Genomic DNA, 17,888 nt, shown 5'->3' with positions numbered 1-17,888 from the left:
GGATTACAGGGAGCCATGGAAGTCTTAGTGTGGCATGCTCAGGTTTGCATCTTTGAGAGATTTGTTCATCACAGAGTAATGGAGAGAACCGTACACTGAAAATCTGGTAAGACATGACTGAAGCACAGTGGGTGTCAAATTCTGTGGACTTGAAATTAGGGGAGTGAATGTGTGTAAGAGGAGACACAACCAGGAGATGTTTTGTGGAGCATGAGTAGGAGATGTTTTGTGGAGCATGAGTAGGAGATGTTTTGTGGAGCATGAGTAGGAGATGTTTTGTGGAGCATGAGTAGGAGATGTTTTGTGGAGCATGAGTAGGAGATGTTTTGTGGAGCATGAGTACGTGACACGGGATGGAGAGAAGGTAAGCAAATTACTGTCAAGGCCAGACATGAGACAGAGAAGTGCCTGGGTCCACTCCAAGAACCTCCAAGTCCCTCACATTCATTGGCCAATGTTGAAGGAACACCAGAGAGAGATCAGCTGAAGACTGGGAAGAAGGGAAGAAAGCTTACCCCTTTCCTTTCCAGGGGTCATGAGCCACACGGGTACCACTGTCAGCTATGTGCAGTTGCTATGTTCTGAACAGAGCGAAGGACGGGACACCTAAAGAACAAAAGAACGCTTCATACTGAAAGACTCCCTGGAGCCTATCTAGACGGGGAGACCCCGCTTCCCAAGGAACAGCGAGACCAGCCTTCGGATGCAAGCCGCAAGAGGTTTATTTTGATACACGGGTACCCGGGGCGACCAAGCCTATCGGAGGACTTGCGCGCGCCTCGGTTGGGGTGACAGGTTTTTATAGGGCTCGGGAGCAGGAAGCGCGGTTACAGAAGCGAGAAGCATAGTTACAGGGGTCTGATTGGGTGGTTTGAACAAAGCCGTAGTTAAGTCACGTACCCAGAACAGGGAAGGCGGGAAGGCAGATTGTGAGCAGGGTCACGTATTCGGAACCGGAAAGGCGGGAAGGCAGATTGTGAGCAGGGTCACGTATTCAGAACCGGAAAGGCGGGAAGGCAGATTGTGAGCAGGGTCACGTATTATGCTAGGACTTTATTCTTTCATTCCCCCATTTTTCTTCTAGCTTAGAATGGAATCCTTCATTCTGCGGGTCTAGGGAGAGTCAATCTCCGTCTCCAGCTGCTTGAGTTGATGATACTGCTGGGTTAGCACTAACGTCTGTATGACGGAGAGCCGGTCCTTCATAAACTGAACTAACCTATTTAGAATGCAAGGCCCGAAAAGTAGAATTAAAAGAATTATAATTAAGGGGCCCATGAGAGAGGAAACAAGAGTGGTGAACCAGGGGGCCTTATTGAACCAGCTTTCATACCAACTTTGTCTTTCATTGAAGAGCTTTTCTCTCTGATTAAGTCTCTCTCTAAGTTTGGCCATATTGTCTCTGACTAGTCCGGTGTGATCGGCATAGAAACAGCACTCCTCTTTTAGAGCCGCACATAGTCCTCCCTCTTGCAAAAAGAGGATATCTAGCCCTCTACGGTTCTGTAGAACTACCTCAGACAGTGAGGTCAAGGATTTCTCCAAGGCACTTACTGATTCTTCTAACGCCTGTAGATCGGCATGCATAGCTTGTTGAAGTTGTAGGAACTGATGGGTCGCTGATAGGGCGGTGGCCCCAGTCCCAATCCCTGCGGCTATGCCCCCAACCGTTAGTCCCCCCAGCATTATTGCCAGGGTTAGAGACAAAGGTTCTCTAGGGTATCGAGTCCCTTTTTCAAAGTGCCTATAAACTTCTTCTGGTTCATGGTAAACTATTTTAGGCCATAGTTCGATTAAAATACAAAATTCAGAACTATCATTCCAGCCTTGGGCTGATATACAAGGGGTCAGGCCAGTGTTGCAGGCCCACAAGGTATTATTGGGGGCAGCCAGGTAATAACTTCCTGAGGTAAGAGGGGCAGTGGAATTACAAAGTGGCTGACTGGCAGCGGGTATGGCCCCTACACAAAGTCCTTGCCCGGATACCTCTGACAGGGTTAGCTTATGCTGCACAGAGGGATAGCAAGTTGCTGGCGGTGTGGTATGATTAGAGAAATTGCCCATTATAGCTAATCCCTCATAATAGGGTGGGGTAGAAACCAGGCATAACCAACATTCTTGAGTCAGGTGGGGATCGGAGCGGTTTAGCACCTGGTAGGCTCCTGCTATTAAATCGAGGAGCCTACCTCCTGACCCAGGTCCCTGAGGTTGCATCGTGGGGCCTGTAATTAACCGAGCGGAGCTGGGGGAAGAAACGGAAGTACTTGGGGGTGATGTTGGCCGGGGTGGAGGTCGTGGTAGAGAGAGCTCCTGTAAGACTGGGTTGGGTCCCACAGAGGCAGTTGTGGGTGAGGTCTTTTTAAGTTTGAGTTTAAAGGTAAGGCCCATATCCCATCCGTGCATATAAAGCCTGATGCCCCATTCAAAACCCCTGGTGCTAGTTGTCCAGGGCGCTTTCTTTCCCTGCTCAGTGAACTGAATGAGCAGGGGATTACACCACCCCTTTGTAGTGCTACTGGTGGCACATTTTGTCTTTAATTGATCTGGGATATAGTTGGGGGTCGCCCCTGGCTGGCGATCTTTTCTCTTAACAGTTATATAATCCCAATTGGAGGAGGGAGCCCAGTAGGTGTCTCCCGTAGTTTCACAGGACCAAGAGGCACAAAAGTAGTCATTTGCCCACCCACATTTGTAGTTGAGGTTTTTGTTCCTATGGCTTCCCGGACAGACATAGATCCCTGCCTGGCCATGTAGGTCTGCTCTCTCAATCCCGTTGCGACAGCCCGGAACTATGGGGCGACGGCCCTCTAGCTGGGGGGCGCTTGACCCCGGAGTGTACACGACCTCGGGGGTTCCCCAGTCGGGGCTGGCCCCTAGAGCAAGAGCACAGAGATCTACCTCCAGACTGGGCCAGTGGGGTTGGGCTCCAACCTGGGAACTGGTGTTAACAATGTCCCCAGCTTGATTTTCGATAATCCAGGTATAGTTAAAAATCTGGTGCGGGGAAGAGGCCTGGGTTGTTGTAATACTCAGGGTAAGAAGCAAGACTATTAGGGTTTCCCCCCCCGAGTCAGTCTTATCTTGAGAGGATTTTGAGTGCGGTGGAGTTTCCATCGGGTTCCCGAGTCTGAGGCGTCAGGCGGCTGCTCAGGGGTGGCGGCCTTGACGTGGGAGGCGTGGACCCAGGCGGAGATGCCGTCTACTTTCAGAGCTGTGGGTGTCGTCAGCAGAACAGTGTAAGGTCCTTTCCAGCGTGGTTCCAGGTTCCTTGTCTGGTGTCGCCGTACCCAAACCACGTCTCCAATCTGGAATTTGTGCGGGACCGCAGGTTGACTTAGCTGCTCTCGATACGCGGCCGCCAGAGGCTTCCAAACCTCCCGTTGCACAAGCTGTAGAGCCTGCAAATGAGCTTGAAGAGAGGGGGTATCAGCAAAGGAGGCTATTCCAGAGTCAAAGAAATGGGCAGCTGGTGGCGGGGCGCCATACAAGATCTCAAAAGGAGTGAGCCCATGGGGGCCCGGAGTGTTTCGAGCCCTATACAACGCTAGGGGAAGGAGGGATACCCAGTCCTTAGCGCCAGTTGCAAGCGTTAATTTGGTTAAAGTCTCCTTAATAGTTCTATTCATACGTTCTACCTGCCCTGAGCTCTGGGGGCGGTATGCACAATGTAATTTCCAATCAATCCCCAACAATGTGGCCACTGACTGACTTACCTGGGAGACGAAGGCAGGCCCGTTGTCAGAGCCCAGTACTTGCGGCATTCCATACCTAGGGAAGATTTCTTCTAAAAGTTTCTTGGTGACAACTCTGGCAGTCTCATGTTTAGTAGGGTAGGCTTCTGCCCACCCAGAAAAAGTGTCTATAAATACCAGTAAGTACCGGTACCCATAGAGTCCAGGTTTCACCTCGGTGAAGTCTATCTCCCAATGAGTGCCAGGGCGGTGTCCTCGGACCCTGACCCCCGCACCGATCTTGTTGCAGCTTGCATTGACTCGGGCACATGCCGTGCATTCTTCAGCTACTTCTTGTAGGATTTTATCTTTACCTAGCAGATAGTGGGCGTTTTCCTCTCTGTCCAGGAGGGTTTTCATCTTTTTGGAGCTAAGATGGGTCAGTTGATGGAGATACTTGATCAGGTCCCGGGTCTGTTGTAGGGGCCACACAGGTCGCTCGTTCAAAGTCCAGAGTCTTGTTGTGGGGTTGTATGTGGCCCCCATTCCTTTGAGGAGGTTTTGGTCTTCCTCAGTATAATGGAAATGGAAGGAGGGTTTTTGGACGGAGTGGGCCTCTGCCATGGCCAGATCTATGGCCATGAGGCGGGGAGCCTCTGAATTTCCTTGCATCGCTACTTCCCTGGCTGTCATGTCCGCCAAGCGGTTGCCCCTGGCTTCCAAGCTGTCCCCCTTTTGGTGACCTGGGCAATGAATAATGCTCAGCCTCGAGGGTAAGAACAAAGCCTCTAACAAGGCCAATATCTCCGTCTTATTTTTAATCTCTTTCCCTTCGGAGGTAAGCAGTCCCCTTCTTCGATATATTTCTCCATGGATATGAGCAGTAGCAAAGGCATAACGGCTGTCTGTATAGACATTTAGCTTCTTACCTTCCGCCATTCGGAGGGCTTGGGTCAGGGCGATGAGTTCGGCCCGTTGAGCTGAGGTTCCAGGTGGTAGGGCCTTGGCCCATATTACCTCAGTTTCGGTGGTGACCGCAGCCCCTGCTCTCCGCTCTCCGTTGTCCAGGAAACTGCTCCCGTCGGTGAACCAGGTGAAGTCGGCCTCCGAAAGGGGTTGGTCAGTTAGGTCAGGTCGGGTGCCATGTACCTCTGTAAGTATCTGGAGACAATCATGAACTTCTGGACCTTCTGGTAGGGGAAGCAGCGTTGCTGGGTTGAGGGCTACCACAGGACCAAATTGCACTCTCTCAGTGTCTAGTAACAGAGCCTGGTAATGAGTCATGCGGGCATTAGAGAGCCATCGGCCCGGAGGTTGTTTTACCAGGGCCTCAACCGCATGTGGAGCCAGGATAGTTACTGGCTGCCCCATAGTCAGTTTGCCAGAGTCCTTGAGCAAGAGGGCGATCGCAGCCACCATCCGTAGGCAAGGGGGCCAACCTGAGGCCACTGGGTCGAGTTTCTTAGACAGGTAGAGGAGTCCTTGAGTTAGGACTCCTCTAGCATACCCTTGTCTCTCGTCCACGAACAACTCAAAGGGCTTGTTTAAATCCGGCAATCCTAATGCAGGGGAAGTTAGCAGGGCCTCTTTTATTGATGCGTAGGCCCTCTGTTGTTCATCCCCCCAAGTGAAGAGAGTTCCTTGTTTGGTAAGGGGGTAGAGTGGTGCGGCCATCTCTGCAAACCCCGGGATCCAGAGGCGGCAAAACCCCGCCGTACCTAGGAACTCTCTTAACTGCCTCGGATTTTTGGGTTCTGGAATTCCCAAAATTGTCTGTTTCCGTGCCTCGGTCAGCCACCTTTGCCCATTTTTGATCTGGTATCCCAAATAAGTAACTTGTCTTTGGCAAATCTGGGCCTTTTTGGCTGAGGCCCTGTATCCTAGAATTTCTAAAGTTCTCAAAAGGGCCTCTGTTCCCTCCTTACATTCTTTCTCAGTTTCTGCAGCCAGGAGGAGGTCATCCACATACTGGAGTAAAATTAGGGTAGGGTGATGGACCCTGAAGTCAGCCAAGTCCCGGTGTAGAGCTTCATCGAAAAGGGTGGGGCTGTTTTTGAACCCCTGTGGTAATCTTGTCCAAGTAAGCTGGCCCGATATTCCCAGCTCTGGATCCTTCCACTCAAAGGCAAAAAGAGATTGGCTCTTTGGGTGGAGCCTCAAACAGAAGAAAGCATCCTTGAGGTCCAGGACTGTATACCAAACATATCTCGGGGGAAGCCCAGTCAACAGATTGTATGGGTTGGGGACTGTGGGGTGTATGTCCTCCACTCTTTTGTTGACTTCCCTTAAGTCCTGTACTGGGCGATAATCTCCTGTTCCTGGCTTTTTGACTGGAAGGAGAGGCGTATTCCAAGGAGATTGGCACGGTACCAATATGCCCTGATCTAAAAGTCTCTGAATGTGGGGTCTGATTCCCTGGTAGGCCTCATGTGACATTGGATATTGTTTGATAGAGACAGGAGTCGCAGATGCCTTTAGAGCAATCACCAAGGGCGGTTGGTGAATGGCGAGACCCATTCCTCCAGTCTCCGCCCAAGCCAGGGGAAATTTCTCTAGCCAACTAGTCACATCCTGCGACTCAGGTTTCTCAGGCTCGTGGAGCCGGTACTCATCTTGTAAGTGCATGGTTAGCACATGCAAGGGCTGTCCCTGCGGCCCGGTAATATGGGCTTTAGTCCCCTCAAAGTGGATTTGTGCCCTAAGTTTCATAAGTAGGTCTCTCCCCAGCAGGGGGTAGGGACAATCAGGGACGTGCAAAAAGGAGTGAGTTACCTTACCGGTGGCGAGTTGTACCTTCCTCTCGGTAGTCCAACGGTACCTCTTTCCTCCGGTTGCTCCTTGAACCCATGCTGATTTGTCAGTTAGGGGTCCCGGTGAGGTGGTGAGTACCGAATGTTGGGCTCCGGTGTCCACCAGGAAGGTGACAGGCTGCCCCCCCACGTTAAGAGTCATCCTGGGTTCAGGGGGAGGCTCCTGACCCCGACACCCCTAGTCTTCCAGATTGAGCAAATTGGTCTGAGGCTTGGGTCTTTGAGGTCCCTTTTGGTGGCCCTTTGGCTTCTTGGAACAGTCTCGGGCCCAATGCCCTCTTTCCTTGCAGTAGGCGCATTGATCCTTGTCCAGTCGGGGACCCCTACGGCCTCCCAGGTCCTGTCTACTCTGCCTTTGTTCTGTCACTACAGTGGCCAACAACCTGCTAAACTCTTTATTTCTCTTCCGCTCCCTGTCATTCTCCCTTTCTTCTGCCTCTCTCTTCAGCCTTTCGTCCCTTTCTTCCTGTGTCTCTCTCTTGTTATAAATCCGCTCTGCCTCCTTCAGCAAATCCTGCACTGTATTCTCTCTTAAATTGTCAAGTCTTTCTAACTTCCGTCTAATATCTGGGGCTGACTGCCAAATGAAAGACATGGCTAAGTTAGTTGCCTGATCCGGACTATCTGGATCGTAGGGAGTATACACACGATATGCCTCCTTGAGGCGTTCTAGGAAGGCAGAGGGAGATTCTTCAGACTTTTGAGTCACTAATTTAACCTGGGCCAAATTAGTTGGGCGCTTTGCGGCCCCACGGAGACCCGCCATGAGCAACTGGCGATATTGACGTAGGCGTTCCCTACCGCGCTCAGTGGAGAAGTCCCAATCCGGTCGCTCCAAGGGAAAAGCCGCATCTATTCTGTGTGGCAGCTGGGTGGGTTGTCCATCGTCTCCTGGAACATTTTTACGTGCCTCTATGACAACCCGCTGCTTTTCCTCAGTGGTCAGCAGCGTCTGGAGCAGCTGTTGGCAATCATCCCAGGTGGGCTGGTGAGTCACTAAAATAGACTCTATCAATGCAGTGAGCCTAGAGGGATCCTTCGAAAAAGCAGGGTTATTATTTTTCCAATTATATAAATCAGACGCAGAAAAGGGCCAATATTGGAGCTGGCTGTCAGGCCCCATCCGTAGCGGTAGGGCCTGGGATGTGGAATCGGGAGTGACTTCTCGTCTTCCCCTTAAGCGTCCAGCCACCGGGGACGAGGGGGGCTCTCCCTGGGGTCCCCCTCTGGCGGTTGCCTCCCCTGGTTCCTGTGCCGGGTTTGGGCCCCTGTAAGGAGGGGGTTGTTCGGTCATCAGGTCCAGTAGGGGGCCATCATCCGCCGGCAGGACTGGGGGTGTCTTCTTGTGGCTAGGGTCCTTTTCTGGAGTAGGTTTCGTAAGGACTGGGTAAAGGGTGGAGTTAACTGGGGTAGGAACTAATGGAGGCGGGAGAGGGGGGGCAGAATGAATGGGTTTTGGGCAAGGGGGAGGCAAGAAGGGCTTCACCCACGGTGGGGGGTCCTTGACCAGAGATTCCCACGTGATGATATAAGGGACTTGGTCTGGATGCCCATGGGGCCCAGGATTCATGACTTTGGCCTTCACCTGCAAAATAATATCTAGGTTAAAGGTGCCATCTCGTGGCCAGCCCACGTCAAAGGTGGGCCATTCAGATGAGCAGAAGATGTCCCACTTTCCTTTCCGCACTTCCACCGAGAGATTGTGGGCGATGTCACGGACTTCCTTGAAGTGCTGCAAAGTTAAACTTTTGGGGGTGGTGATAGTTTGTCCCATGTTGGTAGACAGACAAACAACACTCACTACACTTATGACAAAGATCAGGCAGACAGAAGACAACACAAACCGCGCGGTACGAGATCGGCGCCAAAGCGAACACAAAAATTCAGATGGAGACCGTATCGGAGGTCCGGTTCCTCCGTCTCCCAGATGAAGCACGTAGCCTTCTCTCAGGGGCGTCGCCCCAAAGAGTCCCACTCGGCTCGTGTTTCCAGACAGAAGGGAACCCAAGAAGGGTTACCCTTACCAGGCACTCCTGAGACGTCTCCCAGGAGGCACGGAATAGAAGTACGAGCCCGTCGGCTCCTTCTAGTTTCCGTCTGATACAGATGACCTGGCCAAGTCCAGACCACAGGGGGACTCGAACCCCCTGGAAACCAACTCACACAAAGACAGACCGTTTAACACAACGATACACAAGACTCACAGAACAAAAAGCCGGCAGGTCTTACCTCCCGACGCTGGGTCGGTGGTCCCTGGGCGGGGGTCTCAGATCTCGGTGGGACCTCCAAATGAAAGACTCCCTGGAGCCTATCTAGACGGGGAGACCCCGCTTCCCAAGGAACAGCGAGACCAGCCTTCGGATGCAAGCCGCAAGAGGTTTATTTTGATACACGGGTACCCGGGGCGACCAAGCCTATCGGAGGACTTGCGCGCGCCTCGGTTGGGGTGACAGGTTTTTATAGGGCTCGGGAGCAGGAAGCGCGGTTACAGAAGCGAGAAGCATAGTTACAGGGGTCTGATTGGGTGGTTTGAACAAAGCCGTAGTTAAGTCACGTACCCAGAACCGGGAAGGCGGGAAGGCAGATTGTGAGCAGGGTCACGTATTCAGAACCGGAAAGGCGGGAAGGCAGATTGTGAGCAGGGTCACGTATTCGGAACCGGGAAGGCGGGAAGGCAGATTGTGAGCAGGGTCACGTATTCAGAACCGGAAAGGCGGGAAGGCAGATTGTGAGCAGGGTCACGTATTATGCTAGGACTTTATTCTTTCAATACTAGGTTAGAGTTCGGGGAAGAGCGTGAGGAGCAAGAAGTCACTCTTGAGCAGCTACTTTAAAAGGCTGAGGTGTCACTGGGCCTAGGCAGGAAGGGAAGGTGACGATGTTTCACGGACAGTAGAGAATAAAGACAAAAATTCAGGTGTAAAAGATTCTGTAGGCCGGGTGTGGTGGCGCCTTTAATCCCAGGACTCCGGAGGCAGAGGCAGGCAGATCTCTGTGAGTTCACGGCTAGCCTGGTCTACAAAGCAAGTTCTAGTACACAAAGAAACTTTGTCTCAAAAACAAAACAAAACAAAACAAAAAAAAAGAAAGAAAAAGAAGGAAAGAAAGAAAGAAAAAGATTCTGTGAGCGGATATAAGTGAGGGTGATTCATCCTATGGAAGAAGACTAGATTGAAGGGTGGGCGCTTTACCAACACACACAATAGCCATGCCCCTAAGGCAGGCTGGGGAGCTTGGTCAAGGGAGCCAATGCACAGAGCCTGTTTCTAGCACAGCCAGGGAACACTTGTGTATCCCAAGTGCTTTTTAATGATTCTTTTGCCCCACGCAGTCAAAGAGAGGTAAAGAGACTGGACACGCATGAAAAGTTTGGCGGTCGATGCCCTTCACTTACTACTCTGGAATGTGGAACATCTTTAATCCATAAGCATCATCAATCTTATGCCCTGGGACTCAGAGCTTTCCAGCTTTCTGAAGCAAACATCCATGGCGAACTGAGTGGAAACTGTAGGAGAGAGCGCGGCGTGGAGCGCAGGCCAGGAGTCCAGCCTTGCTGGGTGTAGGCGGAGAGTGTAGCAGACCTACCCTCAGCTCGTCTGCGTCTGCGCAAAGGCACGTAGGAGGTGGGGAGATACATCAGGTGCAGGATGAAGTCATATTGGTAAAGCAGGAAAGCCATTTCTTTCCAACGTGGGGGTCACTGCTGGCTTCTGGGCTGTGGATGGTGAAAGCACGTTTGTAGGAAGATTACTCAGGCTGAGAGAGGAGCTTCGAGTCTTGATTATATTTACACTTGCAATTTCTGGATCCTTCCGAAGCAGAAAGAAACTTGACATAATTTCCATAATAAACATCCTCGTTGGACACCCACGAGTCCCTCAGTCTTTGAGGGTCTGGAGTTTGGAGTAACCGTAGACTCAAGTTAGGGAAACATGGCCCACAGCCCGAGTGAGTGACTGAACTCAGCAGGCGGTTTATCATTCCTGCTCCGTGCGCGGTGGCTTTTCCTGAGTGCCTTTTTATCTATGTTTGCTTGCACTGCAGGGGACAATCTGTTCAGTCGCCAGAAGGGATACCTTCAAAGGGTTCTCCTGGCTAAGTTCCATTCACGTGGTCATCTGTGACCTCATGTTACTGTTCAGGGGGGCCCTGGTTTGGGACCCGAAAGCTTGAGCTCTTCCTTGCCTGTTCAGGGAGCAGAGAGGCCATGTTTTGGAATGCCTCTCGCTTCAGAACAGAGGAAACCTCCAGTTTGCTAGCTCAGTGTTTTTCCAGACTTCTCTTTTCATTCTGAAGTAATTTAGCCCGTTGCCCTTGTCATTGTCAGGAGCTCTTCACAGACAAGCAACTGAATGTAATCTTTTCACAAGCAAATGCAAAGTGGGGGATTGGAGGCAAGCAGGGATGAGAAAAGGTCAGCTCTTTATTTAGCTGACAGAATTTAGAACTGTAAGAAGAAAAAATATGCAAGTTCAGAGTTTCTTAAACTAACTGTGGACTTGTTCCTACCAGTGACATATTTTATCTCATTAAAACTTTCACACATCTTAACATCTTCTCTAACTGCTTAAGCGTGGGCTCTGTCTTCTCTCATTTAACCCCTTTCTCTCCCTGTGTGTGTCTTTTCCCCTCCCTCTCTTATTTTTTCTTTCTTAATTGCCCACATTGGCCTCAAGCCTTTAGGCTCAAGCAATCCTCTTGCCTCATTCTCCCTAAGAGTTTGAACTATAGGCATTTGTTTACCACTTTCTAATTTTTCATTCTTGAAAGTGAGGCCCAGTGGCCAACTCCTGCAGCCTCCGGGAAGAGAAGTGCCACACCACAGTACCTTTTTTCTCCTGCGTGGGTACAAATCCAAATGCCCCAGTTACCATCTTCACACCCTCCTCCGGCAACATCAAAACAGCCTGTGCAGGAAGAGCAATGGAGTGAGGTGGGATGGACACGTGGGAACGGAGGCCGTTGTTTCACTGCAGCCTCAAACCAGCCAGCTTCTGCCTGCAGAACAGGTTTCTGCAGTCAGAGACGACCTCTCCCCCAGACAGCTTTGATTCTTGCCTCTAGGAGGACTATGATGGCTTTCTGGCTGAAACCCATCTCTGAAATATAGAGCTCTTTTTTTTTTCTTTTGAAATGTGAATTCTGAGCTCGTCAGTGTAAACTAGTTCCTATTTTATGCTCTTAGGACACTTTTGCAGCTCGGCGTGGAAGAGCCAAGTGCAATACTTGATTTTAAACTCTACATGCATGAAAACTGGATGTATGTTCTGTTCACAACTGTATGCAGAGTGTCTGGTATAGTGAATGGAACACTTTCATTGTTTCAGAATAAACAAAGGTGTTCACCGAATAAACGAAGAAAGGGACAAGTAAATGAATGGATGGATGGATGGATGGATGGATGAGTATTGTATTAGCCCTACATCGTCCCGCCAAGGAAGAAACATCAGACATTGGAGCTCCCAAGGCTATGTCAAGAAACAATGTCTGGGAACAAGTGAGGGACACACTTTAGAATTTTTCTAAATTTGATTTGGGACACTGCTCAGTAAGCATGTTCACCCATCTGGTTTCTGTCATCATGGAGCAGGAGTAAATTGGAGGCAGAGAGGTAAGGTGCTGTTATAGAAAGGGAACTTTGACAGAAAAGACACCACGTAGCCAGGTGGTGGTGCATGCTTTTAATCTCAGCACTCAGGAGGCAGAGACAGATGGCTCTCTGTGAGTCTGAGGCCAGCTGGGTCTACATGCCGAGTCTCAGGACGGCAGAGCTACATATTGAGACACTGACCCTGACCCTCTTTTAAAACAAAATAAAACCAAAACAAACACCCAAAAAACCAAAACCTAAAACAAAGCAAAACCAAAACCCAACCAACCAACCAAATAAAAATCAAACCACTGAGAGCCCGACACAAGGTTGAGGTGGAGTGTGAGGCTGCTGAGTGTAGAGGCGGATCATCCGCTAACTGCACGAGCCTTGCGATCGTCCTCACCTCACACTAAGCATTAAGGGAGGTGGCAGTGAGACCATCAGCATCTGAAGTCTTATGGATGTGAGTTAGTTTATTTCCATACTGCGCTGGACCACTGCAGCATCAATTCTCTTTCCCATGCCAGTTTTATTTCTTCAGGGCCCTTTAGAAAACCCATCATTCTCTTTGACACAGCGGTTATCTATGTCTCGTTCTGCTTCTGTTTCACAAGACAAAGGACTAACTATGTTCACCCGTGATGGTCCTTTCAAGAAGAATCCTTTTCTACTCTCGGAACACAAGGATCTTTCTGCATGTGTTATGGTAATGTTGGAGTAGCGGAGAGGGACAGAGTAGGCAAGGATGTCAATGAAAAGAAGTAAAGTTGAGAATGATAGGAATATTGAGAAATGCAGTTCTTATTTTGTCAGAGATAATGGAGAATTTAACAGGAGAGACAGAGATAGACAACCTGGAAGACTGTGAAAGTCTTATTCAGGCAGTGATTGGCAGGTGCTTGCCAACAGGAGAGTTCATCTTTCAATTCCCGTTTTATGTTCACAACAACTGACCACATTTAATTCAGCTTTCTCGGTAAGAAGAACACTGCCTAGGCCAAGAAGATGTCTGTGTTCTGAGAACTTAATACTTGAGAGTGCACACCATTTTGTTTTGTTTTGTTTTTTTGTTGTTTTAACTTATGAGTATTTTAAGCAATAGTTAGGGGTTATCAAACTTAGAAACGTCACTCAGTAGACATCCGGGAGAAAACTTTATGCCAAGCCCTAACTATGTAATGTGAGATTCCGAGAAACTATTTCATCAAATTAGAATCAGAAAACTTTCAGATTTGAAGAATCAGACAAACAACAGGCAGATGGGATCTTTCTGAGGTCATGTTTATACTGAGTGTAGAAACAAGACTGTGAAGAAAACCCTCAGTATGTGGACATGTGTGCAGTCCCAGAACTCATGAGATGGACAAAGGAGGGAGACAGTGTGAGGCTGGTCTGAGCTACACAGTGAGACCTTGTGACAAAGGCAAAACAAAAACAGCCTCCCCCCCAAAACAAGAAAAAAAAATAGGAATTTTAAACAGAAAATTTTGCTCTAGAAACTCATTCTAGTTTTTCATATTTTACAATCTTTGTCAACATGTTTGTGTTTTGTTTTGTTTTTGTTTATTTGAGAAGGTTTCTCTGTGTAGCCCTGGCAGTCCTGGAACTCACTTTGTAGCCTGGAGCTTACAGAGATCCCCTTGCCTCTGCCTCCCGAGTGCTGAGATTAAAGGTATGCGCCACCACGCTTTGCTTTTATTTGTATTTTTAGAATTATAACTGAAGTTGAACATATTTGAGTTACTGGCTACTGATTTTTATTTTTCCTATAATCTGCATATTAATTCTTCTTGCTTAAGTTTTTTCATTTAGGTTGGTTTAGAACAGCTTTGTTAAGGAAGAAAACGGTAAGAAAACTAGATTTACTAGATCTTGTGCTGAAGTTTTTTCTTTCCATTCGCTCTTTTGTTTTAATTGCCTTTTTGTGAATGTCTTTAATGTTAGGCAATGTCTGACAGTATCTCCGTCAACCATGCTCCACATATGCTCCCAGATGATTCTAGTGGGGCTGAAAAATCCACTTTACCTGTTGTTTTTATCGTGTTTTCTCTGCATCAGATAGTTAGCTGCATAAACACTTAACATGGCATTCTAGCTGTCGGTTAGCGTTTGCTTCTGTAACACACCACACAGGCTTGTAGCATAGGAGCACTAGCTAGTGCCTAGCAGCGGCTCTCAACCTTCCTACCGCTGTGATCCTTTAATACAGTCTCTCACGTTGTGGTGACCCCCAACCATAAAATTGCTTCATTGCTCCTTCACAGCTATGGTTTTTCTACTGTTATGAATCAAAATGCAAATATCTGATATGCAGGATGGTCTTCGGCGACCCTTGTGAAAAAGTTGTTCAACCCCTCCGAGGGGTCATGACCCACAGTTTGAGAACCGTGGCTCTATTGTCTAGTTATGTAGTAGGTTGTATAAGTACACTGGATAATGTTGTCCTGATGACAAAATTACTGTATTTTCTTTTTCTTTTCCTCCCGCTCAGAAGTTAAGTGGGACGACATAAAAAAGCAGAATCGCTGCCTGTCCTCTACAATGCTGTCCACATAGTACACATTGGCTTTCTTTGGCTTCTTTTTAAAGTCTTTCCCCTTTTGCTTTCTTCTTTTTTCCTTTCTTCCTCCTCTCCTCTATCCTTCCCTCCCCTTCCCCCTCTCATTCCGTCCTCTCTTTTTTCTTGAGACAGGGTCTTATGTGTCACAGGCTGGTCTTAAGCCCACCCCATAGCTGATGGATCTTCCTGATTCCACCTTAAGTGGAGGCATCACAGGCCTGTGCTCCCAGGACCGGCACTAACCTGCTGGATGATTGACAGGTGTTAGACATACCCTCCTCTATGACTTCTGGATCTTCCAGTCTTAAAGAAGGTCTTCCATATTCTACAATTACAAAACTGCTCCCTGGGTTTCCTTGACATGTGTCTGGGCTGTTGAGGATGAGGAATGAGATGATCCCGTAAGATACACAGTAAGTTAGGTCTAATCCCTTCTTGATGGATTCCTCTCACATAGCAGTCACCTCCAACCCTTCACTACCGTGCTGGAGGCCTAGAACAACAGCCTTGTCTTTCCTCTGCTACCTGCTACCTTCTCCGTGGCTCTATGCTTTCTTACAGGGCCTCCTCTCCTGGCTTCTTCCTGCCACATGGCCTTTGCACTAGCTGTTTATGGCCCGCAATGCTTCCTGAAGGTGCTTGCATGACCCTCTCCTCTATAGCATTCATTTGCTCTGGCCATCTGCGGCTTCTCATTCCTGTGGCTCATCCCCTCACCAGCCATATGTTCGTCCTTTCCTCACAGTGTTGCTTCCATGAAAAACATTCATCATTCCTTACCTTTCCATAATCTGATTATATCTGATGTCATTGAGATGGAATCTCCAATAGTGCATGGACCAGATTCTGAAAGCTAGAAGAGTGTCACTTACATAGCCAGAAAAGATTGTTAAGAGAATCAGTTTATTAAGAGAGATGGATTAAGTTAATTGTGATGTCTCAAGTTGACAGAATACTATGTAGCATTCAGAACCCATTTTTTTAAAAATCTAGTTGCATATACCATATTATTTGATTTGAAATGCAGCACACATTTGGAAAGGAGATTGTTTTTACATATTATTCTAGGAATTTGGGAGTTCCATCACTAGTGATTTCCAGAAAGAAGTTTACTTTTCCTTTGTGTCTGTGTCCGTGCATGTGGAGACCAAAGGTGGCTGCAGGGTATGTTCTCCCATCTCTCTGCATCCATTTCCCCGAGACAGGGTCGCTCTGATTCTGAAGCTCACTATCTGGCCGGTGAGCTTCCAGGACCCAGTTATTTCTGACCTCTTCCCCCGCCAACAAAATAGTTTTTTTTTTAAAATAATAATATCAAGAGGAAACATCTACTACATTTAATCTTTTAAATATTTATTTATTTATTTTGATTTTTTTTTTGAGACAGGGTTTCTCTGTGTAGCCTTGGCTGTCCTCACTTTGTAGACCAGGTTGGCCATGAACTCACAGAGATCTGCCTGCCTCTGCCTCCCAGTGTGCTGGGATTACAGGGAATGCCAGGGTGCCAGGTTCATCTACTATGTTTATAACACTAAGGGACATGAGCAGGAAGCAGAAATCAGAGATGAAAGAAGAAACTGGGAGAGAAGAGAGGGAGAAAACAAGAAGGATGCTACGATGATCATTGGTCAGCATCAATATTGATTACTGGAGACTGAAGTATAACTTTGCTTTCTTTGCCTTTTATTTTCCGCAATTAATACTTTGGCAATATAACATGGCTCTTGTAATTTTTGGAAAAGAAATCATTTTGGAAATGTTGTGCTTGCTGAGAGTTACTGGCAGTTTAGGAGAGACCCTGAGGTTGTCAACCTTCCTAATGCTATGACCTTCTGATACAGTTCCTCCTGTTATGGTGACCCCCATTATAAAATCATTTCCATTGCTACTTTATAACTGCGGTTTTGCTGCTGTTATGAATTGAAATGTAAGTATCTGTTTTCTGATGGTCTTAGGCAACCCCTATGAAAGGGTCCTCAGACTTCTGAACGGGTCGTAACCCACGGGTTGAGGACCACCTCCCCGAGGTCATGTTGCCAAGTGAGGGCTGCTGAGATAAACAGAAAAACAGGCAGGCAGTAGGTGTATGCAGGGCAGCCAGATGCTATGAAGCTCTTTGCCTTTCTTGCCCCTACCCTCGTTATCTGCTGCGTCGTAAGCTGAGGCTTCTCAGTAGGAATTCCAGAATATTGACCAATATCAGCTTCAAAACAGAAAACAAGATGCCTGACCACTCTTCTTTAAAAAACAAGAAGATGTATTTATTTATTATTTATTGTCATTTCTACAGTATTCTGCCTGCATGTGAGCCTGCATGCCAGAAGAGGGCACCAGATCTCATTACAGATGGCCTGACCACCTTTACCTTGGTAGATTTATCCCAGAGACTGGATCTACAGATCAGGAGTCTCTAAGCTGCTCAAAGGAAAAGTACAGGCAGTCATATAGTATACAGCCTTCCTCAGGCCAGACTGGTGGGGTACCCTGGAAGTTAGCTGGCATCCAACAGTGGGTAATTCACCTTTTGTTTCTGCAACCGTTTGCTACTGGAGAATTCTCATAGCTCTTGAGGTTATCTAGTTGACATTAGCCCTTAAAATGCCCTCCCTAAGCTTGTATGGCAACCAGAGCTGGCCTTAAATAGGCCAAATTACAGATGCATTGATCTTTCTAGTGGTTCCTACTGTCTTTCAACTTTGTGCCTCAACGTGTCATCATTGGCCTCTCCCAGGAGCTAGAATGAGTGTAGAGTCATATCCAGGACCCACTGGATCACCAAGCAATTTCACAGATCAATAATCACTTTAGGCTTGAAAACCAGCAGTTGCTCCAAACTTGAAACCCAACGATCCTGCAGGTGGCCAGATCTTAGCACGAAGCGGTAATTGTGTGTCCATATAAGTTATGTGCTCAAACCACCCCTGCATTCCAATCTCTCAGAGCCTTCCCCTGTTCCTACAAATCTCTATTAAGCGTAATCTTAATCATTACTCATGTAGGTCCAAGCCATCTCCTTTGAGAAGCCTTCATTCCTTCGTGGAGAATCAACTACTCTTTCAGGGACCCCACCATAGCTGCTTTTACCTAGGCGTGGCTGCAGATCAAATTTTCCTTTGCCCTGTACAGTATCCCTTCCTGGCTCCTGACTCTAGTTGTGGTTGTCTCCTGCAGCCTCACAGTCACCTGTGGTCAACCAGAGTCCCAAAATAGGAAATAGAAAATTCCAGAAATAAGCAATTCATAAGTTTTAACTT

The 17,888-nt window shown here is 48.1% G+C and overlaps 1 protein-coding gene across 1 annotated transcript; it reads right to left on the bottom strand.

Annotated features, from left to right (window-relative positions):
- Positions 1–3,050: 3,050 nt before the first annotated feature.
- LOC132652866 (uncharacterized) lies at positions 3,051–8,264 on the bottom strand. Its single transcript, XM_060378802.1, is given in 1 exon segment — positions 3,051–8,264. A coding segment is annotated over 1 exon segment (5,205 nt). The 5' UTR covers positions 8,256–8,264.
- Between the last annotated feature and the right edge of the window lie 9,624 nt (positions 8,265–17,888).

Source organism: Meriones unguiculatus, chromosome 3, assembly GCF_030254825.1.
Source record: "Meriones unguiculatus strain TT.TT164.6M chromosome 3, Bangor_MerUng_6.1, whole genome shotgun sequence".
NCBI classification, from domain to species: Eukaryota; Metazoa; Chordata; class Mammalia; order Rodentia; family Muridae; genus Meriones; species Meriones unguiculatus.
Note: the sequence above shows the minus strand (reverse complement) of the source record. Positions and strands in the feature narration are given on the sequence as shown.